Source organism: Rhopalosiphum maidis, chromosome 3 (genome assembly GCF_003676215.2).
Source record: "Rhopalosiphum maidis isolate BTI-1 chromosome 3, ASM367621v3, whole genome shotgun sequence".
NCBI lineage: Eukaryota > Metazoa > Arthropoda > Insecta > Hemiptera > Aphididae > Rhopalosiphum > Rhopalosiphum maidis.
Window position 1 is genome coordinate 24786138 of NC_040879.1, and position 25752 is coordinate 24811889.

Genomic DNA, 25752 nt, shown 5'->3' on the forward strand with positions numbered 1-25752 from the left:
CGCCCGAGATCGAGGCACACCGGCCGCTAGTTTATAATAAAAAGATTTACAATAATATGATTAACATAAAACAATACGTTTTTGAACTGAATTAGAATTTAAAATAATTGTATGGGTATACCTCAAAATTAAAATTTATAAAATTTATAATATTGAATATTAATTAAAATTAAAATTAATTATTATTTTATTCTCAACATTTATAAAATATTCCAAGATACTATAAAAAGAAAACATAGTATTCCCTAATCCCTGAAATATTCTCAATTATGCAAATATCGCTTTTTTTCATTTGGTTAAATGTTGTTTAATTTTTCAATACTTGAGAACTGCTTAGTAATTGCTCCACTAAAATAATTTTTACTTTTATTAAACATGAAAATACAAGTATGCAATACTTATACTATATTATTCAGTTTATCTACTTATTACCTAACAGTTCTTATAATCGTATAGGACTACCTATTTCCTTTTAATAATTGTATATATTCGTAAACCGTTAACCATCTGTGGATCGCGAAAAAAATATTCTACATTATACTGTTATGTTTTTTTTTATTAATAATAATGAATTATATGCAAATACAATTATTGTACAAGCTTAAGAAGTTCTTCTCGTTTCAATTTACCGGCCGGAGATCTAGGCACGTTGTCTACGAATATAATACCGCCACGCAGTCTCTCGCAGTCTTTCACTCTATCTGAAAAATATTTACAAAAATCTTGACAACAAGAAACTAAACACATTTCGGCGGGACATATTATTATCCATGACTGTAGAGTCTTACCATTGACATACGATACGAGTACGTTGGGTGCGACATTTAGACCAGATTTGACTTTGACAACTCCTATCAACAAATCTCCGTGAACACTGTATTTGCCCGTCACTCCGGCATCGAGTACGGCAGGATGACTTAATAAAACCGTTTCTATGTCGATCGGAGCGATCTATGAACATTTATATAATATATATTATTATGTATAAGTATATGTAATAGCGTGATTTTATGAATATCACACGGTTTTCGATCGAAATTCTAAATCGAATATCTCATCGTACCCTCTGGTCTTTGTAAATCATCATCTCTTTAATTCGACCGACAATGAACAAACAGCAATCGTCCGTATAGTATCCAACATCCCCGCTTCTGAACCAACCGTCTTCGTCGTACGAACGAATCGTTTTTTTCATGTCGTTGACATATCCCATCATGTTGGACACCGATTTAATACGAATTTCGCCTTCAGTATTGGGGCCAACACATTCACCAGTTTCCAAGCTAACGATCTAAAAACGATATTTAAAATATAATTATTAATTAATAACCACGACAAACAATTTTTTTATTCGACTAACTTTGATTTTTATACCAGCTGCTGGTCTCCCGACAGATCCGTCTCTGACGGTACCTATACCCGAATCCATCGACCAAACAGCTATAATACCTTGTTCAGATGCACCGTATCCTTGTTTGATCGGTATCCTTCCCCGCAGTAAATTGTTTACCACTGTCTTTTGTAAATCAGCTCGCATCGAAGACCCACCAACTACGCATGTCGTTAAACTCTGGATATTATACTTATGGCCATTTGCCATTTGACAGGACATCATTTCATTAATTGCAGCTACACCAGTCATCAAAAATGTTGGCTATATAACACATAAACATAGCTAAATCATATCGTATAATAGATGTGATACATTCTATAACGCACTATTATATTATGCGTGTATATATATATATAATATATAATATGTATTTGATTTAGCGTTATCTATAACCTAATTTTACATATAAAATATATTGTAACTTAAAAAATATAAGCTGTTATTTAATATTTATAGTATAGTAAGAAAAAATAATAGTATTTACTGCTTACTTTAAATTTTTCTATTGAACCAAGTATTTGTTCAGTAGTTGATTTTGTCGAGAAAAATAGTCTTGGTTTACCAAAATGAATACTGAGCATCATTAATAAAATTCCCGTGTACCAAAATATAGGAGAAGTGATCATAAATTTATTTTCAATAGGTTCTTCCATTAACGACCTTAAAACATTTAATGTCATAATAGAATCATGCCAAATCACTTAACCACGTTAAATTTTAACAATATTTTTTTTTAAACTCATGTACTGATCTACTGACTTATTTAATTTAAATACTCACTGCTTGAACGATATTAAAGCCGATTTCATAGCGTCGTCAGATAAATAAATTCCTTTCGGAGTTCCTGTAGTACCACTCGAATATATAATAGCACATGGGCCATTTGGATTTTTTGATTTTATCGGACGGACAAACAAAATTTCTTCCACCGCAACAACGATGCTCGAATAGGTAGTAAAGCCGTCACGAACCACGGTAGAAATCTTCAATATCGGTTGATGCGTAATATTATTTAAAACATCTGTTATTGTACATATACTAAGCGTATTACAAAATAATACGCTTGGTTTGGACTCGTTTATGAGCGCTATCAAGACACCTATAAAACATCGTTAATGATAAATAAAACAAAACAAATCAAGCTATATAATATTGTACGAAATCAAATTATTATTATTACTTTTTCTTAAGCTGTGATCCAACGCAGCTATAGTTGCTCCGATCAAAATCCCAGCTAACATAATTACTTGCGCTTCGTACGAGCCATGGTCTGTAATCATCACGACGTCTCCGTGTCCAAAATCATGTTTTTTAAATGCTGTAGCCATTGCCAAAACGTCTTTTTTTAATTTTGGATAACCGTACTCTTTACCGGTAGAACAGTCGATCTGTATACATAGATTTGATAAGCATTAAAACATATAAATACTAAAATACATAATAAATATATATATTATAAATGTATGTAAAAAACTGTATGTGATGCGTAAGCATCGTAAAATATCAAATAACTTACACCAAAAAGACCTTCGTTGTTATTTAATTGATCTACGAACATTTCTGCTATTGTTTTATTATGCATAATCACTTTTGGTCCAGATATGTGTATATTGAATGCCATTTTTGCAAACGTTCAAAAAGCTTACTAGTATTAAGTGTACGAGTAACTGTACGAAAATTTGAAACAACCTCATATTTATAGACAAACTGATCGCGTGTTTACATATTTTTGGACCTGTGGACTTGTAGTTTTATTATATTTAATACTTTTGCAAATATTATAATCTGTCTATTTGTTAAGTCATTATACATTTGAAATGATGTTTCAGGATAATTAAGTGTAATATTCCCATGTAAAAACTTTTCGAAGGCCAGTGTTTCTGTTAATTGTTTGCCGTTCCTCAAATCTAGAAGTAAAAATAATTGATAAGCATATATTATATATATATATATATATATATATATATATATATATATATTCATTATTAATAAGGTTTTAAGGCACAATTATTATTGTGCAGTTCAGCAGTTGACACAACAGTACAATACTTTTCATTTAATTAATAATACTTGTCTAACAATATGGGGTGACTCTTTATCACGAACCACTTATTATTTTAAAAAGTATTCATGTTTTTGAAAATATTTTTTTACATTGTTTCAAGTTGTTAAAAAAAATTATATTTTTAAATATTTTTTATTCTTAATTTTTTTTTCTTTTTTGAATGACAACATAGAGTTTTAATTTTATATTCCAAAGCAGAATAATCTTTTGAGTATTTTGATACATAAAAGTCGAATTTAGGGCGAGTAGCTTATGAACTATACGTATTTAAAGTTTAGACAAGCGGAGTAGTGGACAAACATTATGGGGGGTAGCCCAGTACCACTCCACTCCACGCATCAAAACTTTAAATACTAATAACTCATAAACTACTCGCCTTAAATGTATCAAAATACATACTCAGAAAAATATTCTGCTTTGGAATATGAAATTTTACTCTATGTTGTCATTCAAAAAAGTGAACAACTTAAAAAAAATTAAGGTTAAAAAATATTTAAAAATATATTATTTTTTAAAAAAAACATTGATTTTTTAACAACTTGAAACAATGTTAAAAAATATTTTCAAAAACATAAATACTTTTTGAAATAATGAGTGATTTATGATAAAAGAATCGCCCTGTATAATAATATAAGATTATGTAAATACTAACCTTATTTCTTTTTGATTTTTTTTTTTTATACTACCTATTTATCTTTTCGATATTTCAATACAATATTTACATTGTGATTACATTTTTAATATGTATTGTGTGTATACAAATCGGAATGTGTCGAGTAGGGGGTAGTAGGCTACCTATCTATACATTATTTAAAATACCCTACCGTCGAACAAATCGTTAGATATTAAGTATTGATATAGTCATAGGAGACGTCAATGTAAATTACATATAGTCTACACTCTACAGTCTACACAGTGTAAACCAACGCACAGTTACAAAATCTAACGTTAAATATATAAAAACTTGCAAACTGAAAAATATTATAATATATCAATATATCAGCTCTATGCCTCTATCACCAATATTACCATCTATAAATATATACATACAATATACATAGTAATACATTAATAGTTAATACTGAAGTAAGCAGTTCTCTGTTAATCATTACCAATGTTTTAATTATACATTTATATACATACCTAGTACAAGTCTATAACACTCTGAACTCGGTAGTCCATAAATCGTAATCACTCAATATACCTATATTAGCTGAAATAGACATTATTTTATTACATGTACCTATAGGTACTATGTTGTATATATATTGTTAATTGTTTATATATTAAATGTTATTTTTTTTATATATAGAATAAATGTCAGCGAAGTCTTTGAGCTCGTGGCCTGAATAATCTTTCAAGTACTTACATTATTAAATGTTTGTTCGAATTTTATCTTATTTACAACAATTTCTAAATTCTAATGAAGTATAATATAGGTATGATTACAGTTTTAATATAACTATTTTTTATATTATAGGGTACCTACCTAATTAGGTTACTTATATAATTTATATTTATAATTTAATATAGATATAGGTAATTGTATGTTTAATTTCTGATAATCCGGATAGATCATTTCGATAAATTTAGATTCGAATTATTTTATGGAGAGCGAGGGCTAAAAAAATGTTTTACTAAAAATAAGTGGGTAACACTTAACATTAAAATTTTATTTTTCGGTCACGCAGATAGGTAATAAGTAAAATACTAATACGAAAATGTTCAAAGTCAAAATATAATAACTATACAAATATTATTATCATAAATTATATAGTATTTTATTTATATAATAAACAAAGAGTAATGAATACCTAGTAGATATGTTCAAATATTATACATCTATACTATCTGCATAAAATATTATATTATGTGTTAAAATATTAAAAACATGAAATTAATTATAATTTAAATTTATAACAATATTAAATTAAAACGAAAATTATATGAAAGTAATTGTATATTACTTTGGTTTTAGTATAGATAGGCATTTAAAATAATAATTGGTATAAAAATAAAATAATAATACAATTATTACTTATTTTCATACTAAAATAAGTACTGCTAGATTATAAGTACATAAATAATAATATGTATCTGTGACAAGTACCTATTGTATATATCGATTAATAACATTTTTCAAGCTATAGCGATAGCCGATAATTCCCCTTTACATATTTACAGCCTTACAGGTCTCGTAGACGTGTTTCCGAGGCACCAATGTCCTAAACAAATAATTTATTACAATAAGTACTTAAATAATTTGTAAATTTGAATAAGATATTGTCGGGACGCACTAGCCTCGTCTCGTTATATCGCCATGGGTTGAGTAGGTCGAGCAAAAAAATAATTTAAATAAATAAATAATCATCAGTTATATAGGTTGGACAGGTAGCGTAGTACGACTGTTTACCGCATAGACCTTATGCTACATACTTACCTACTACTTACTACCTATACGGTTTACTGTAAATTGTGGGTACCCTTGAAACGATTATTTCACATTAACGAAGTAATGACTAATCGGGCCTTAGGGGGAGTAGTAATTGACGGTGGAGACAACGGTTGCGACTCTATTGGCCCTCAGTAGATCAGTTGGCTTTAGTCCCCTTTCGTTTTGCTAATCAATTTTTACATTGTTATCAGTGTTCGTGATTTTCCGTCGAAAATCGAAATTATCTATTTCTTGTTGTCAATACTTATAGGTCACCTCGTAGAAAGATGAATAAACTATAATAACGTTGTTTATCGTCCTTTCCGTAATTCTGCCGTGAAAAAAAAATTGTATCGTGATTAAAATACGATGTCGGCTGTGGGTGTGTACATTATAGATCGATGCGATGCTGAATTTATCATATGGCCTGTAACTGACTGGTAGACCAGCAAAAGAACTCTAGAAACAAATCATATTTGCCGAGTAAGTCACACGCTTTTTGTTAAATTGTTGGCAATTTTATAATAGGTCGGTATATGTATAATAAAATATCATATCTTTACTATTCAATTTGTGTCCATAGGTAAGCTATGGGTACATTTTAAAATCGTTTTTATTACTTACAATACCTACTCAGACCTTTATTACAAAATATAAATACTGAAATTAAGATTTCTATGTATAACATCATTGTATAGTACTGAAAATTTTAAATTTTGAATAATTAATCAATACCTATTTTTTTATGCTTAAACTAGTAATGAATTAGAAATAATAGCTTAACTTAGGTAGTTTGAAAATAAAACAAAGTTTTTTTTATCATTAATTCCATATTATATTTAAATATTTTGTGATTGTACTTCTTTGGAATTGGTATTAAAATAATAATGAAAATTTACATTATAAGAAATCAATTCACTTAGGTACTTACTTTATATTTGATATTCTACTTTTTATATTATAATGACTAATTATAAATATTATGGAATTTTGTCAAAGTGAAATTTGTCTATTTTCTAGTATTATTCTATAGAATTAGTTAAATATAATATTGTAATGATTGATACCCAACATGGTTTTGAAATTCTAAAAATTTATAATATAATGTTTTTTTTTATTATTATAATTATTGATTAAATTTTAGATTTAAATTAAGAACTACTACAATTTTACCAGTATAAAATTTACCTAATTTTAATTATAGAGATAGATTATTAAGTATTTTTTTTTATATATATAAATTAATAAATAGTTTATTGTATACTTGCTATGTACAGTTAAGTATACTCTACACTTATATCATTTACCAAAATTTATAACATGTTTAGAGAGCCAAACAACATTTTTAGAACTTTTCATTGAAGCAAGTATAATTTTGCTGTATAGAAATATGAAGTAAATATTATTACATAGACTAAAATTAATAATTTAATGTCTTATTACTGAATACTATATAGGGAATGAATTTTTAATAAATAAATATTTTTATGTACTTTGAATATCAAAAAGTTGTATATATTAGTTGTAAGTATATTGAATACAATTTTAAATATATTTACATACATTTTCTTAAATATTTCAGTAATAAAGTCATATTTTTTTATATAAATGTACATTTGTTATTTTGTTTTATCAAGTAGGTATCCCAAAAATTATGGAAAATTACATAACATCAATATTTTCAAAAAGTAGGTTGTTTCAAATTGTTTTTCACACAATAACAATGACAGCAATTCCAAATAAAATATGTTATTAGTATAAAACACATTTTTTATTAAGAATGGACAAATAGTATTAAGAAATTAGGAAAAATAATATTAAATTATGTAATAAATTAAACAGTATTAATTATGTTCTTACTAATGTGTTTTACTAAGTATATAATTTTTATCAATTTTAAATAAATATTATTAAATGTTTTATTTTTTATACTAAATTCTTTATAAACTCCAGTCCTTATTGATAAGATTTGTGAGTACCAATGCCTGAGTTTGAAAATGTTGACGGTATATAAATAATTGATTGATAAATTAATTATGCATCTTTTTATTTTTTATAATATATATCATTATTTTTGTGTGATAGGCAAGTATTCAATAAAAAAAATGTTACCTAATTAAATTTTTTTTTACTAAGAGGTCAATTAGATAGCTCACTGTAAATACCTATTTATTTAACTTAGAATGTATATTCTCTGTTATTTAATGTAGATGGTGAAACACACAGTTTTTTATTTATTAAAATTATAAATATTTTTAAAACTAATTTTATAAATCAGTCCATCCTTAGAACTTTCAGCATATTTAAGTTTTTATATTTACTCATTGCTGTTTCATTTTAAGATTATGGCATTAGCAGACAAAGCTACATTTATACAAATGTCTTTAAAAATTCAAATTCAAATTCCATTATTCCTGTCTATGTTCTATGTATAATATACTCATAAATATTTGCATTATTAATAAAATAATTAGTAAATTATACTTATTGAGTATTATTGAAGTAATTTATTACTTAGGTATTTCTCAGTACATTTAATGATAAAGTTATAACTTTATATTTTAACACGTTTCTATGATTATATGAAAACAAATTAATTTGGAATTAAATAAATAAAGTATAAGTTATCTATAACTTGAAGATTTAAATGCGCATCCAGAACAGCTATTTATAAATTAATTTGTCAAGTTATTGCCAAATTATTATTGTTATTTTGTTCACATGTATGTGTATTTCGTTTATGATTATTATATTGGTAAATTGCCAACATGTTAGAATATATTGTTCTACTCTACAAATCCTAGAATGTTAAATGCAATTTTAAATATTATTCTTTTTTACAATATCGGTACATTTTTTTTTTTTAATTAGTTGTAGAAATTGTATTAAATACTGTTTATATAATTCAACATTATTCAAAGATATAATCAAATAAATAAATTAATAATAATTGAATAAAGTACCTTAAGTGTTTAAAATTTTTAAATTAATAACCTAATATAATATAGTAAAATAATAGGATTTAACTTATATGAATAGAACTTTATTTTTGATAAAATCAGATTAAAAATTACAATAGTAAGTTATTGTTTTTTTTACAACATTTTTAAGTTAGAAACTTAGTAATATACTTTTGTGTGTTAACAATATCTTATATGATTATTTAAGTTTATATGCATATTTGAAATTGATTAACCTCTTTAAGTCATGTATGAATATTTTTATTTTTATACCGTTTTGAATATTAATTGGATAGAAGTACTAGTACTTACATGTTCTAATGAATATTTATCAAACTGAAAATTTAACATTAATGCAAATTTTCTTTTGATCCGTGTTAAAGTTATTTTAATAGTAATACTAAAATTTTAGTAATGCGTCATAAATGTATACATAATTATCAACAACTTTCATACATTTAATATAATTTATTTAAATATGTTTATATTTAAAGTCTTTTAATTACAATAAAATATAATTGTATATTATGTCTTTATCCAATAATAATAATAATAATAATAATAATAAAACTATAAGAAGCTTTTAGCTTTAATTAGAATATTAAAAGTGTTTATTTTTATAATGTAATTAATTATCAAAATTAGTGCTTCTAATTAATCTATTTAGTTTTAATGTATAGTAATTATATTATAACAATATAATATTGATTAGTATTTTACACGGATTAATTTTTGCACTATTAATAATATAATACTTATAATATTGTATCTAATAATAAAGTACTAAAATATCAATCTCAAAATATTTTGTTGATTGTTTAATTTTAATATTTTAATAATAATTATTAAAATAAATTAAATAAGTAACTTACAATGATGTAGTTAAGGTTAAGAATAATAAAAATAAAATAAAAAATATATATATCATATACAAATAAAAGTATTTTGTATAAATATTAACTAGAATAATTCTAAATAAATGTTTATCTATGTATAATAAAGAGGAAAATAGAAATTCAGATAAAGAATGTATAATTTATTAGTGGTCAAAGGTCATTTGAGATAATATTAGTTTGGTTCATAATTATTTTATTATTTATTATACATATTTAGTTTTGATAGTACATTTGTGTCACTAACACCTAGGCAACAGCAATGCTCGCTTATCAAATTCTATTAGAATAACTTGTGTCTTTTAATATTTTATTTAAAAAAAATAATTATTATAAAAATTGTTTTATTTTTTAATAATGATGAAATTCAAGTTAAAAAGAAAGATATCCAATGTGTCAATAAACATGGCTTCAGTGTGGAAACGGCTTCAAAGAGTGAATAAAAGAGCAACAAAATTTCAATTTACATTATCATATCATCAAATAATATGTGAAACTACTTCTAAATGGTAAGGGTTTTTTTATTTTTTTTGTAAAGCTAATTTTATTATTCTATTACATGTCTAATTTTTTAAGTAATTTTTATATATAATTATAAATACAATTATTATTAAGTCAAAGTATAAAATTTAACTTATGTTAAAGTAGTGAAATACATTTAAATCAAAGTTAATTTATCTGTATTACATTTTATTTTATAAACATTATATACATTGTTTACATTTTACAAGTTTGTTTACTAAGTATTGTTATACTATATAATTTAAAGCTTTAAAAATTCAATTTTAGATTTAAACTGCCTTTTCATTTAAAAATACTACAATATAATATTTTTTCTATATTTATAATATAAACAATATTTTGAAATGTTTTAATGTGCATCCAAATTATTAATTTTTATGATTTATAATATATATTTTGAATTTATTATTACTGTATTATTTTAGGACTCCAAACAAATTGGTTGTAGTACTAAGTCGCAGAAGCCGTCGTTTTGTTAGTGAAGCATTACCGTGGGAACCTACAATGAGAGACCCACTAAGAGGAGTAGTTATTTGGCCAGTCCCAGAAAATAAACAGCTATCTGTAACATTATTTAAAGACCCTAGGAGTAATGAGCATGAAGACAAAGAATGGACTTTTGCTATTGAAGATGTAAGTAATAAAGAACGAGGTGTTTTCAGCTATAATGTTATATTTAAAGCAAGATTTCTATATTTATTTAAATATTGTTGATGATATGATATTTTATTATTATTATTTAACTTGTACACTTTAGTACAACAGTCAAGCATAGTTAAATATTACGTATGTATTTCACTAAAAATAATAATTATTTTTCATCAAGAAGTTTTTTTTTTATTTAACTGCTATTAGAATTGAATGCCTAGTTTGATTGCCTGTTTAATAGAATTTATTATTTAGGCACTTGTAATTTATGCCATTTAGGTGTAAGGTAGTTTCTATTCCCAAACAGTTGCTTGCCTAGAGAGATGCTGCCCATTGTCTAGTTTGAACCTGCAATTGTGCGTATTGAAAGTTCATTTGATTATTCCATTATTAAGTATTAAGAACTGTGTTTCTTATTAATATTTAAAAAGTACGATTTAAAAAATTGAATTAGTTTTAGTTCAAATTAAATATGTATTAAATAAAGTCATTCTTATTATGTTCAATTTTTTTTTTTTTAAAGGAAATACGTTTGAGTTATTAAATATTAGTGTTCTTATTAATACTTACTTTAATCTGTCGTACAAATTACTTGTACAATATAGTTTTAAAATTGTATTGATAGGTATTACTTACTATTAGCAGTAATGAATAATGATCTGGTGAATTAAGAGAGTAGGTAATCAATAGAATTGTTTTCCAAAATCAAAAATTCAAATCCATAACTTAATTTTTTGTTTTTATACAAGTCTTAAAAATATTAAATAATTAAGTATATAAGAGTACTTAAATGAAAGACATTGTAATTTGTTTGAAAAAAAAATAAAAATAATGTGATGAATGATGATAATCCTTTAGTCATAAATTCATAATTAATGAAATAATATTATCGGGTTATTTTTTCAATTCAGATAATATTATAACATTGACAATACATCAACATAATTATTATTATACAGTAAGAGAAACGTGAAATAAATATACTTAAGGTAAAAGTATTTTTATTTTATAAATGTATGTTAGAAAATTTAAATATTTCTGCTTTTAAAGGGAAGTAAAATGATAGCTTTGCCTCTTATCACATTTATCCCATTGATTATTATTATAACATAAATTTCATTAATATATTGCTTGATATAAATGATGACATTCACAAAAGATTTGCAAAATAAATAAACATTGCTTATAACCATGTTATTTCCAAATACTTATGATGTATTTTATATTTATATTTTATTTTTGTAGGTGAGTAATTTAGGAAAACATCGACAAATAGCAGTTGCCGTGTTAAATATGAAAAAATATGCTAGTGTAGATTCTACACAAAGTCAAATAACATTAGTGTTTAAACCTACTTCAAAAAAAATAACTTCTGCATCTCTAGAAATGACAATAACAAGTGTATTTTTAAGAGAAGGAAAAGCTACGTAAGTTATTTACAATAATACCATATATTAAATTTAATTAAGTTTATAAGTTATTTTTAATTTTATTTCTGTTCTAACTACTCTTCTAAGAATTTTTATTGTCTCTTGAATATTTCTTTATTTTATTGCTTTGAGCTATCATTTAACCAAAAGTATTAAGATATTTTTATACTATGATCTTTAAAATTCCCAATCAATATTTAGGACACTAAACTTTTCTTGTATTATTTTTTAAACTATAATTTTATTATTCTAAAATATTCCCATAATAAGATTAGCATCTTATTATTGCAACTTACAAGTTAAAAGATAATTATTTTATTTTTGTAGTATCTAAAATTTATTTATTTATATGTTTATCTTATTAGTTACAATTAGTGCCCAGAACTTAATAACCTAAACATTTTGAAAAAAAATGCATAAAATGACATAAAAATGTTAAAAATGTATATTTTACTGTAAGAATTGATAAACATTGTTTTGATACAAATTATAGTTATAAATTAACTAAATAAAACTGTATGTAAAAATATACACTACTTTTTATAAAATTTATTTTTTGTTGAATTTCTTGTTTTTTCAAACCAGTCTATAGAGCAAAAAAACATTCTTTAATTTAATTAAAGTAAAACTTTAACTTAATCATTTCTATATATTTGTTTTACCTTCCAATTTGTTACTATGTACAATCAAAGTTTTCTTAATGTTTTCAAACAAAAATGAGTGGCATTATTTAACAGAAGTGTTTTGTAAATCGAAAAACTTCTCTCTACCTCAACAGATGTGGCATGGATGTATTTAAAATATATGATTTCTTTGATATTCATATCATCTGATAAACTATCTAAATTGTTTGTTACATCAATATTTTTTGCGTTTAATTGTATTTTTTTCAAAAAGTTTGAAAATTGTGCTATAATTGACGTTTTCTAGAATATTGGTATGAATAAGACAATCTTATCTGGTGAATTTAATTGTAATGTCTTTATGGGAACATTTACAGTGTTAAACTCTTCTGTGTTAATAGATTTGTCAATAGAAACCTAATTTTTTTTTCTTTTCATGTATTTTTTTAATCTTTTCTCATGATTGGTTTGTTGGGAATATTTTTATTTGTGCATTTTTTCAAAAAAAGTTTTAATGCATCATTCTATCAATTTTGTAGATATTTGATCACAGATATTAAAGCATGACATAAATTGTAGTTTAAAAGATGACTTTTTAGATGGATGAGAATCAAACGTTGAAAATTACTTAAATTTTGTTCATTATTCATGTATACTTTTTTTTCCCATTAATTTGTAATGCAAGACATACGTTGTCACAGTAAATTTACTGTCTTCAACAACCTTCATTTCACTAATTTTGTAAAACAATCTTGTGATCTATTCCAAATACATCAATAAATACTAATTAACGTGATTTAATTTTAGGCATTTAAAATGTTAATTTAAAATTAATAATTATGACATAATACAGCATTTTAAGCTCTATACAGTAGACACTATTAAACTGACAATGCTGTCAAACACAAATTTAAAAAAAAAATGGAGATACAAAATAATGTCAAACACGGGTTTTTGATATCCGATAAATAATATACTTAGTTTGTACCTATCTACAATTTATTAAAATTGTTGAGTTTGACAACAAAATATAAATTTAATGAATATATGTTTATATCAACAAGTTAATCGCAACTGAATGTGTTACAATAAAGTAACTTTCAACAAGAAAAAGTAGATATTTATAAAAAAAAAAGTAGAAAGTGAATAAATTTGATCATAAATATAAAAAATGATAAGCATAACATTTCCTAAAAATTCAAAATCAAAATTTTACCATTAGATTCTATATTCCATGAATTAAATTTCTGTAGAGAAAAAAAAATAATGCAAATATATCAAATTGTGAGATCTAGTTATAACTTATCAAAATCTAATAATATAGTAATATGTAGATGCTTAATCTTGTTTTTATATTTTTTTTAGTGATGAAGATATGATGAGTATGGCTAGTCTTCTTAGTACAAACAATAGTGATATTGCCCCCCTTGAAGATTTTGACGAAGAAGATATTGAAGGTAGTTTATTATTTAGTTATTTTTTGATCTTAATGTGTGTGTATGTATATATATATATATATATATATATATATATATAAATATATTTATTTAATCTTATTATTCGAATGTTTTTCCAGATTCTTCATTTAAACATGATATGAACAACGTATCATTTATGACTAACAAAATTGAACTTTTAACGAATAGTTTAAGTGATCCTGAAATTATCGATAGTTCTGTTGGTAGGTTGTCTGTTTTTAAAGTGTTTTAATAGAGAAGTAAACTATTTTATTTGTTTGTCTCGCTAGGAAATGATTTTTCACAACAAGAAGATTTGTCAGAGAATACTAAACATTTCAATTTATCAATCAGCGATAATTCAAATTCTGAAAATAATTCTACTTACAATAATCTTTCATACATGTAAGACAATATACAAATGTATATTATTTAGATACTAATTATTATTGTACTATATGGTGTGAGCGAAAAAGTAGACTAAAATTTTGTGTGGTATTTCCATACCATTCCTCTCCACTAACCGAAACTTTAAATTTTTAAAACTCAAAAAATATTTGTCCAAATTTCAGTTTTTATCTATTGAAATACTTTGAACAGAAAATATTTTCATAAACAAATATTTTTTTGAAATAATGAGTGTTCGATTAATGAACTACCGCGTATAGTTCTATATAATAAACTATATAGCAGATACTATAATTCCTTATAGTAATTTAAAAACTACATATATTGTTAAAAAAATTTAAAGTACATAAAAAATGAATTTTACTAATTAGTTTTTTTTATTTATTTTATAAAGAAATAATTCTGGTTCTGGAGAAGGTATAAAGAACACTCGACCATCATTAAAACCATTAAACTTAAAAGATGTAAGTAAAATAATAATTTTTAAGAATGAAGTTCATTTATCATTATCAATTACCTGTTTTAAGTATTTTAACTGTATTGTTATTTATAATATCTTTTTTTTTCAGGTCCATACTGATAGTTCTTCTAAGGGTACCGAAACTACTACACCTGGTCAAGATCTACTTGAATGGTGTAAAGACATTACCAAAGGATATCCTGGAGTAAAAGTTACCAATCTTACAACTTCTTGGAGAAATGGCCTTGCTTTTTGTGCTATAATTCATTACTTTCGTCCTGATATTCTGTAAGATAATTTAAAATTATTTGTTTTCTGTTTTTACGCAACAATAATCATGATTCATGAACATTAAAAGTTCTACAGCAAAACAATGTCAACAGAAATTTAAAAGATTCTACTTAAAAATTGTTAAAAATTTCTTATAAAAGATGTGCATATTTAAGAATTAAAAGACATTTCAATCTATTTTTAAAGTTATGACTTTAATATTACTTTTAATTATAACATGCAAACATAATCTTTTCCATACATTTATTTGATGTAAGCAGAACTTAAGATCAATTTATTTTTATGGAACTTGAGTATTCACTTAAGATACTTCAGATATTTTATCTGAATAATTAAATTTAAATTTTTAACCAACACAAATACATTTATTATTATTAGTAGTAGTAATAGTAATACATCTATTGTAATATAAATAAAATAATACAAATTTTAAAAAATTTAATTTTTTATAATTTAAAGGTTTTGAGATCTTAACATTTAGAGTATTTATCTAGCAACATATTATTTTAGGTAAAAATTGTAGATTTTTGTCCTAATAAATTTTAATTTCTTTGACAGTGCTGTTTAAAGAACAAGCTTATTATTATTAAATTTATATTTACCCATTAAAAAAAATTGTTTTATAACCGTATGTTTGCTAAAATTTCAGTGAATTTGATGCGCTAAAACCACACGATATTAGAGGAAACTGTAAAGCTGCATTTGATGCCGGAGAACAATTGGGCATATCCCGTGTTATTGAACCTTCTGATATGGGCGTTCTTACAATTCCTGATAAATTAGCTGTTATGACATATTTATATCAATTAAGAGCTCATTTTACTGGTAAAAAATAATAGATGGTTTTTAAACATAACCATGCATTAATACTAATTTAAATTTGTTTTAGGACATGAGTTAGAAGTTCAGCAAATTGGTAAAACAGCAGACGAATCGTCATATATGATTGGCCGATTTAATAATCCTGATAGAGATATATCTTTTAAATTATTTGAAAAAGAGATTTTTAGAACTAATGATTCTAATGATAAAGACCAAAATTCATTTGGAAATAATAAAAAGTAAGATGTTTGGACAAAAAATATTTTTTTATTTTTTTTTTTTTTTATTTTTTTTTTTAACTATAATAAATACTATTTTTTAGTAAAAAAGATAATGTTATCGATGATCTGAATAATGGGTATTCCTCAATAACATCTACAAAAGATAACATAACAGATAAAATTTTAAATGGTTCAAAAAGTATTTTTGATAAAGTATTATCTCCATCTAAAGAAAAATTATCTTTTCCAAAGGTATATTTAAATATTTTTACAATTTCATCCCACACACAATGTAATTAAAAATTTGATACATTTTAACAGGGGAAATCGTCAAAATCATCTCAGATAACTAAGAGACAACTTACTGATCCTTTAACTTCTGATGATGACACGTATGATAATATTAAATTATTCATTAAAAATATAAATTTATTAATTTTATATTAAATATTTCAGCTTATCTCTAAATTCTAGTGAAAGAAGTAAAAAATTAACAAGATCTCTATCAACTATTGAGGTATTAAGTTTTATTTGTAACAACAATATTTAAATTTAAATATGATTGTATTTTATTTAGAGCTTAAAAAGTTCAAGTTCAGGTGACAAAGTTAGTGAACCAAAGTCATTACAGGAAACCTATAAAAATCATGTTTCTTCTAAACAGGTATATTATTCTACATGTATTATAAAAAATATATATTATATTAAATAACAATTTTATGTTTGCTCATTATTTGTCTTTTTAAATAACATTTATTTTAAAGGTTTAATGATGTTTTTTGATCGATAGATAATATCTCTACAAAATATACAGTATTTTTACACATACGCATTTTATTATAAATATAAATTTATTTATGTAAAATTAAATGTAATTTATTTACATAAACTACCTAATTTCTCTTTGATATAATTATGTAAGTTCAAATTATTAATTCAAAAAAAATTTTAAAGTTTTTATTTTCAACATGGTTATATTTGGTTATACAAAGAAACACGTGTTAGATATTTTGAAAAACTTCTATAATTAATAATAATACGATAATACTTGATTTGGTCAATGTTCAGCAAAATTTGATAAAAATTAGTTTAATAACATACTTAAAATGTAAGTCATAATTTAAACAAAAACATTAATGGCAATTTATTTTACATTGACTATAAAAATATAAGTATTAAAAAGCATTAGTACAAAGAAATCATAAAAATATTTCTTAAGTCATTACATATGTAAAATAAAATTTTATATTTGTCTAACACAAAACATATTTTGGCCAAATCCATTTTCTTATATGATTTAGCAAAATAAGCATGCAAATGCATTAAATTCACAACCTTGTTAATTATTCTTCAAAGCTTACAAAGTATAATATTTTACCTAAAAGTAAGTTTTAGCACTCGTTTTCAGTATTTTAAATGAATAAAATCCCTTGATGTTCACAATGCGTTACTTTTCTTAAATAATATATTTTTTAGAATACTTAACATTTAAAATTATTAAGATTCCTGTATTAATGATAAATGTTGTTAATTACTAATTAATTATAGTTGTTATTAATATGATTGAGAGTTGCATGATTTTTATTTGTATGTGTGTAGAAAATAACAACTAATCGTCACATTGAGCTTAGAGAACGAGCTCGTCAGCTTGTAGAACAAGCTCGCCGAGAAGCCGCTAGACGATCTGTACCTCAAATACCTAGTCAGGTTGGTGTAAATAACATTGTTTTTTTTTTATCCATTGCATATATTTGAATGCTTTAAAACATTTTTATTTTAAATAAATATAAAAGTATGTGGTTTTATAAAATTAAAATTAAGTCCAATAAATAAAAAAATAAATATGTATCAACTTTGTTGACTTTCAACTATTTAACACGGTATGTCATTTATTTTTCTTAGAATGAAGAAGAAAGGCAGCAACAGTTAAGAGATCGTGCTAAAAAATTAATAGCTGAAGCGCGTAAAAATATTAACGTTTCAACCTCATCATCTCCAATTACAAGTCTAAATAATGGAAGTGCTAGAAGTTCAGTATCTCCAGTTTCAGATAGATCTCAAACTAGTTTGTTCAACCTTGACAAGGTATAATTTTTAATTATAACTATTAAAAATATTAATCATTATAATATTTTATAATTTCTTATATATATTTGAATAGTCATATGAGTCCAGTAAAAATAGCAGTAATTTAGCTTTGGACTCAAGTAGCCCTCAAAAACTGCAATCTTTCACATCTTTATTGGATGCAAGTTCTGTATCAAAAGATGTAAGATATAAAATAAAATATTGTCATACACTGATTTTAAATCCAATGATTTTTCTTATCATATGTGAATAGAGTTTTAAGAACGAAATCAATTACATTCAAAATGAAATGGAATCTTTAGAACGTGAACAAAAACAAATTGATTGCCAAGCAGATGAATTGGAAGTAGAATTAAGACGAGTTATGAATACAGGTAAAGAAACAAAACATATTTATAAATTTAAAATTATGTTAGATGATTGACATTGTTTTTTTATTCTCTATAGGAAATGATCGAGAACGGGAAGAGTTTCTGATGACAGAATGGTTTACACTTGTAAACAAGAAAAATGCATTATTACGTCGTCAAATGCAGTTAAACATTTTGTAAGTAGTCCTGAATAAAGTTAATCTTAAATTTTATACCTATTTAGTTAATAATAGGATTTTAATATCTTATAATATTACTTCAATACATATCAGTAATCATGATTAATATTTTAAAAAAAATGTTCATTTGAATAAATATTTGGGCCAAAGGAGTCAATTTTTTTTAAAGTTAAAATATTTAATTAAAAAATGTAATTAAGCATATGAAATAAAATATATGTTAAAATTAGTCTTTAATCCATTATTCTATAATTTAACATAATTATGTAATCAAAGTATTTACAATAAAATCGAACAATTAATTTATCTCAACAATGTATTAAATAACTAATTCTTGCGTACAATTTCAGATGGCAAATTGTTAAAATATTTACATTATTAATTAAAGGGTAGAAAAATCATTAATATTACATTGAATATAAATTATAAACATGATATTATAATATTAATATTAGATAAAATTGTATTTAATGAATTAATGGCATATCTAACTAAGTACATATTTTATTTAAAACAGTTGCATTTGACATTAAATTGTATACAACGTGCAAATCCTTGGTAAAACTAATTTCTCTATTTCAATTTTAAAACTTCCAAGTACGTTCAAATAACATAGAAAATTGAAACATAATTATGTTGTAGGGGTGTTTGAAATGAAATTATTATAAAATTATAACATTTTTTACTTTCTCTGGAACTTATTAGTTATTATATAATAATTAATAAACATATAGTTTATACAAAAAAAATATTTTTGTCTTTAAATTAAATTATCCACTGACCAGCCATTTAAAAAAAAGAAGACATTATTAACCAAAATGTTAATATTTATAATTTTTGTTAAATCAATTAATACTTTAAATTATTAAAGATATTGTGTAAATACAATGAATATTTAAAATATTCATTATATATATATATATATTATGACAATAATGATAATCAAATTGATTTTTAATAGATAATAATTATAATTTATATAATTTAGATAGTTATTAACTATGTTATTGAATTAATTTTTAACAAGTTTCTAAACAATGAACTTTATAATTACTTATTTTATAGAGAAAAAGAAGATGATTTAGAAAGAAGATACCAATTACTTATAGGAGAACTTAGAAGTATAATTGCAATTGAAGGTATGATTTATCTAACATTCAGTAAAAATGGTTCAAGTAAAAAATGTAATTAATTTTTAGATTGGCAAAAGACAGAAGAGCAAAAACGTCGTGAGAATTTATTATTAGCAGAACTAGTAACTATTGTGAATAAACGAGATGAGTTAGTACATCATTTAGATTCTCAAGAAAGGGCGTAAGTAATTTTTATAACATTTAAGAGATTTAGTAATTGAAATGTATGAATAAATTAATATTAAAAATGTATTTTCTCATTTTCAGAATTGAAGAAGATGATAAAATTGTGAGGGATCTCAATAGATCTGGTCTTATTCATCAAAATAAAAACTGTGTTATCCAGTAATACATATTATATACGAATAATTATTAGTTATTTTAAGCAATGAAATCTTATATCTTGTGAAAATTGTTATATTTTGCAATTTAATTCTTTAAAATCTTTAGTTTTTTTTTATCTTTGATTTACCTATGTTTAAGTATTTATTGTTTTTATTAAGTATACTGTATACTATTATCTTTGGAATAACTTACTCATTACTGTGAATTGATTTATTTGAACTGCACCAATTTCTATTTGATGTTTTAGAATAGTTTTATGATATTCTTATGACATTTAGAATATTTTTTTTAGCAAACATTGAGTTTGGGTATATTTTTGTTAAAGAACAAATAATGCTTGTTTAATATATTTAAACTTCGAAAAAACTCATAATACGTTCATACATATTTTGACATCTTAATCAATAATGTGAATTATACTTCTACTTACATCAAATGATTCATAATATTTTTTGTTATTGTTTTCAATAAATTAATATAGCTTAAGTTTATTAAAATTATCTAGTCAGTAGTCCTATTTGATTTGATTTAAATTATAGCCATTTAATGTCATTTAGTTTTAATTTTTATTCAGTCAAATTTGATGAATGAGGTTTGCTCAATGATGTATTTTTATTTTATACTTAATTACTAACAATCCATGATTTTCTGTAATACGACTTTTTTTTTTTACCATTACTTATACATATTATACTATGTTCGTTATAATAACTGAGTATTGTGTAACATTTTTGTCTAACTATAGTTTCCTAAAATCAGTAAAAGCTCTATTTGGTCAAATATTTATTTCAAAAAGACTGCATTTGTTAAAAGTGATTCCAAATCACATTTTAAAGTTATTTTAATTAAATTAAATAATAGTGGGTAAAATATTATTTATTCTTCACATTTTTTAATTGATAAAGAACGTTTCTGGTTTGATTTTAATTAATGTATTTTTTGTGCAGTAGTCATTTTTTCTACTGAACACAATGGCGCCGAACTCATATGTAATGTGAAGCGATCACTTAATTTCTTAAATAGATGAGTAGGTGTGTGAACAGGTGAGTTCTTGGGGTTAACGAGTTAATAAAGTTAAATAAGGTGTTATGTATATATTATAATTGTTACCTGATATCAATTTTAGATTTCGCTTCACAAAAAAAAGTCTGAGTTCAGTGCCACTGACTGAACAATATGTGTTAGTGGGTTGTATCCAAAATTATTTTAGTATTAAATAATTGGAAAATTTAATTATGATTTTTTTCTCTTATTTTTATTTATTACTTTTTTTATTTGGTTCGATTTTATACATTTTAGAGTTTTAGTTAATTTTTTTACTTTTGTAATTATGATTTATCATAATTATAATTTAGTCAGTTAATATTTGCTAATATATCATTTTTTTTCTTGCTACCTATAGTATTTATCAAGTTGATTTTACAATAATGTGTTTTGTTTCATCATCATCGCATGGAATTATTGATATTTTATCAGACATAAATATTACTTCTAAAAATCAAAAATGTGCTTATATTTTTCTACTTAAAACTTATAACTTATAAAAAATAACATTAATTATTATAATTTTCTGATAGTAAATATTCTTGAACTGCATTAATGGTCTATAATTAATGTAATAGACATTTAAAATTGAAAAAACATGAGAATCATAAATATTATATACCAAGTTAGTATTATAGTATTGAAATTTGAAATAAATAACAATAAAACATTTTTGTATTAACTAACAAAATATGTTATATTTATTTAGCTTAGCATTTGGTTTTATTTTTTTAGATGAAGACATGGCATCATTATGCAAGATACTAACATCAGTGTTGTAATAAATACTTTTAAAATGTATTAAAATTCTTGTATTTGAATTTTGTATTTAATACAAAGATTCAGGAATTTTTTTTAACTAGATATGATATGATATCGAGCATTTCTTTAGTTTTTCTATTGATATAGGTACTGAGGTACTATAGACAAAAGTATAGGTTAAATCAATAATATGGTTCTTTAGATTTTTTTAGTTTTGATTTTCTAGAAAATCCAGGTGACTATACGTAAGCATACTCGCAGAATAAAATCCCACCCGGAGCAATGGCTCCTTTCGCTCCCCTCTGCGGGTGCTCTTGACACTGAATTGGCACTGAATTTATTCAGAACAATTAAAATTTATCATTTTTAGTACATTTATAATATAAATATTAAATCTAGGTAGTAAAATTGTAAATAGTGCAATAGTTTATATTTTTCAGGTTTAATTTTCATCACATCAATCATACTACTGACAATTCTAGATGAAATACAATAAATATGTTGTTTGAATGACTACTAATAATATTTATATCAATATAAGTAATTATTTATGCATATAAGATAGTTCATGTTTTAAACATAACTCTCTCACAGTCTCACATTATATTCAATAATTATCAATTTGTATTATAAATTATTTTTTAGTTTTCTTTTATTAAGTCAGTGCCAATTGTCACTTTTATTATTTAACTGCTTTTAAGTAAGACAATACTTGGTTTATTAAGATTGCTTTTAAATTCCAAATGTAAAATATTTATTAGTTTTTCGTAAAGATGATTTATTGAAATATTTAAATAATACAAATCAGAGGTTTGCCTAGCTTCATCAATTTTATTTTAAAATATCAAACAAATTAAATTTTTTTAACTTAAATTTAATCTTTTGTATTTACAGTATATTTTTAGTGTATTGCATAATACATTTTTTTTTTATTTATTGCATAACAGAATGCAGCGTTTAATATTATAGGGCAGTGGTTGCCAAACTTTTTTTACCTTGGGCCATAAAAAAAATTTTTTACTGTGGGCCTTTTTTTTACGTAAATATAAAATATAGTTCTTTTACTGGCCAGATATTAAATGATGGCAGCCCGGAGTTGGCCCGTGGGCCGTAGTTTGGCCACCACTGCCATAGAGTGATACAAATTTAGACATACTAAAAATCATAATAAATATAATAACATGAAACATGTAAATAATTATCTTTTTTTGTGTATTGAATCCTTTTTGTTTCTAGAAAAAAATGAAAACATTATATTATTAATAATAAAATAATAGTTATCTTGTGAAAAAAAATAATCTTGTTACAATTAAATAAACTGATGTGAAGAAAATATGAACTAAAAACTATCATCAAGATTACAAATAACATTTGAATATTTTATGAGAATGACTTATCATACCTACCAATACAATTTTCATAAAATGCAAACGATTGTTTTACATTAATAAAATGATAGTTTACTAAATGCATTAAAATAATTTGATATTTGAATGAAAATGAAATTCATTAAGATTTACTTTCCCCGTAAATTCCTCAAATACCTTGCGCTCCTTCATCACAGTATCTGCCATACTAGGGTTTAGCATAATTCTGTAAATATAGCATATGTGTATAGCATACATTGCAGAAAGACCTTTTAATATGCAAAAATATTGTGGATTGGTGGCCAATCTTCAAGGCAACATTGGCAGTAGCTTTTAAACATCAAACAATTCTGGAAAATATCTCATCTTTTTTTTTTAATTGATCACACTTTATCCTATAACCATAGAAAACTAAAATAATAATACAAATTTTTTATCGATTTACGAATTATAGTAAAACATTATACAATATTAAATAAACACCAAAAGTAATACTTCAATATATTTTAGTTTTATTATTAACATTTATTAGGTTATAATCTTTATGAATTTTAACATTTGAAATTAATAAATAACAGCAATTCCATAGGCAATTCCTTATAAAATATAAATTAATTACCTATTTAACTTTAGATTAACTTAAGAAAATCCAAACAATCAAATATACCAAGTACAAAATAATTGTTCAAAATCAAAAATATGAGTTAGGTAGGCCACTGAAAACAGCATATTACGTATGTGTTGTACGCACTGTTGGGATATTTATGTTGAACACAATAGAAAAACCTAAAAACTAAGAAAGTGCAACCATCAAACAATCCAAAAAACAAACTTTTATTTTATAAATAATGATAGTTATTTAAAAATTTTAGAATAGGTAGTCTGTGAAACCAGTTGTTACAGCCAAAGATAAAATAATGATTTATTTAAATCAATTTTTTAGAATCAAAAACATGATATTATTATTTTCCTTTGTTATATATTTTAGCATATTCACAGATTTATAAATCTAGTAGTATGACACTGATATGAAATAATCAATCTTGTATAATAATAATAACAATAATAAAAGTCTGTGACCTATGCAGTCACCTGACTTGCTTTGGGAATTGGTTGGATTACTTTTATTCTGTTTAATAATCTTCATTCCATTCTATATTTAGATCACAATACTGAATAAGCTATTACTTGGATACAAAGCAATAGGATATTTGTTCACTGGTAATAAAATATTCTCTTGATAAACAATTGTGAGATTTATATTGACAATTTTCATTAAATCCTCTTATTTCAGGTACCTACCTTATTGTAACTAACTAACAACGGACAACAATTAAATTTTGAAAATAATTTTAATAACCACTTCAATGCTAATTCATTCATATTAGGTATTCTGGGAGCTGATCAATGTAGTGAGAATAGTTCACTTTGTTCATTCATTGTCATCGTTTACAGATTCCATGTCGGGCATATAAATATGTTATTCTTATTCTCCAAGTCGAGATTTCTTTGAACCCAATAGGTTATTGTTAACCACGTACCTAGGTGAATAATGACCGAAATTAAATGCAAACAACCGAACTTTCAACAACGAACCGCGAGTGACAAATGGAGGGATTTAGCGAAAAACAAAGAACTAAGAAGTACGTATTAAGTATTATATTAATAATTAAATTAAGTATATTACCACGTGTAGGTAACAGACAAAATGTGTCTAATAAGTAATAGACGATTTTATTATACCTATTTTAATAAAATTGTATACATTACGTTTGCTGGTCACTATCGTGCCGCACGTTGCAAACATAAATCACAAGCGCGATAGACGATTGAACG

At 24.0% G+C, this 25752-nt stretch overlaps 2 protein-coding genes across 4 annotated transcripts; one reads left to right on the forward strand and one right to left on the reverse strand.

Annotated features, from left to right (window-relative positions):
- Nucleotides 1–588: 588 nt before the first annotated feature.
- On the reverse strand, nucleotides 589–3046 carry LOC113558656 (luciferin 4-monooxygenase-like). Its single transcript, XM_026964150.1, has 8 exons — nucleotides 2910–3046; nucleotides 2574–2781; nucleotides 2174–2492; nucleotides 1885–2053; nucleotides 1361–1654; nucleotides 1064–1291; nucleotides 789–951; nucleotides 589–701 (listed from the first exon to the last, which is right to left on the reverse strand). Exons 1-8 carry the CDS (start codon nucleotides 3012–3014, stop codon nucleotides 589–591), a joined length of 1599 nt encoding a protein of 532 aa, XP_026819951.1. The 5' UTR covers nucleotides 3015–3046.
- Nucleotides 3047–6079: 3033 nt separating this feature from the next.
- LOC113556094 (EH domain-binding protein 1) lies at nucleotides 6080–21053 on the forward strand. Of its 3 annotated transcripts, XM_026960835.1 has the most exons (23): nucleotides 6081–6375; nucleotides 10118–10254; nucleotides 10693–10900; nucleotides 12161–12342; nucleotides 14334–14425; nucleotides 14545–14649; nucleotides 14716–14830; nucleotides 15228–15297; nucleotides 15403–15581; nucleotides 16234–16409; nucleotides 16474–16645; nucleotides 16729–16879; nucleotides 16949–17019; nucleotides 17084–17144; nucleotides 17205–17291; nucleotides 18227–18334; nucleotides 18530–18712; nucleotides 18789–18896; nucleotides 18969–19089; nucleotides 19163–19262; nucleotides 20331–20404; nucleotides 20465–20579; nucleotides 20666–21052. In XM_026960835.1, exons 2-23 carry the CDS (start codon nucleotides 10151–10153, stop codon nucleotides 20745–20747), a joined length of 2664 nt encoding a protein of 887 aa, XP_026816636.1. In that variant the 5' UTR covers nucleotides 6081–6375; nucleotides 10118–10150; the 3' UTR covers nucleotides 20748–21052. The 3 variants fall into 3 exon arrangements, with proteins under 3 accessions (XP_026816637.1, XP_026816636.1, XP_026816635.1); XM_026960836.1 differs by lacking the exon at nucleotides 18227–18334 and having other exon boundaries at nucleotides 6080–6375; nucleotides 20666–21053; XM_026960834.1 differs by lacking the exon at nucleotides 6081–6375 and having other exon boundaries at nucleotides 10103–10254.
- Nucleotides 21054–25752: the final 4699 nt, after the last annotated feature.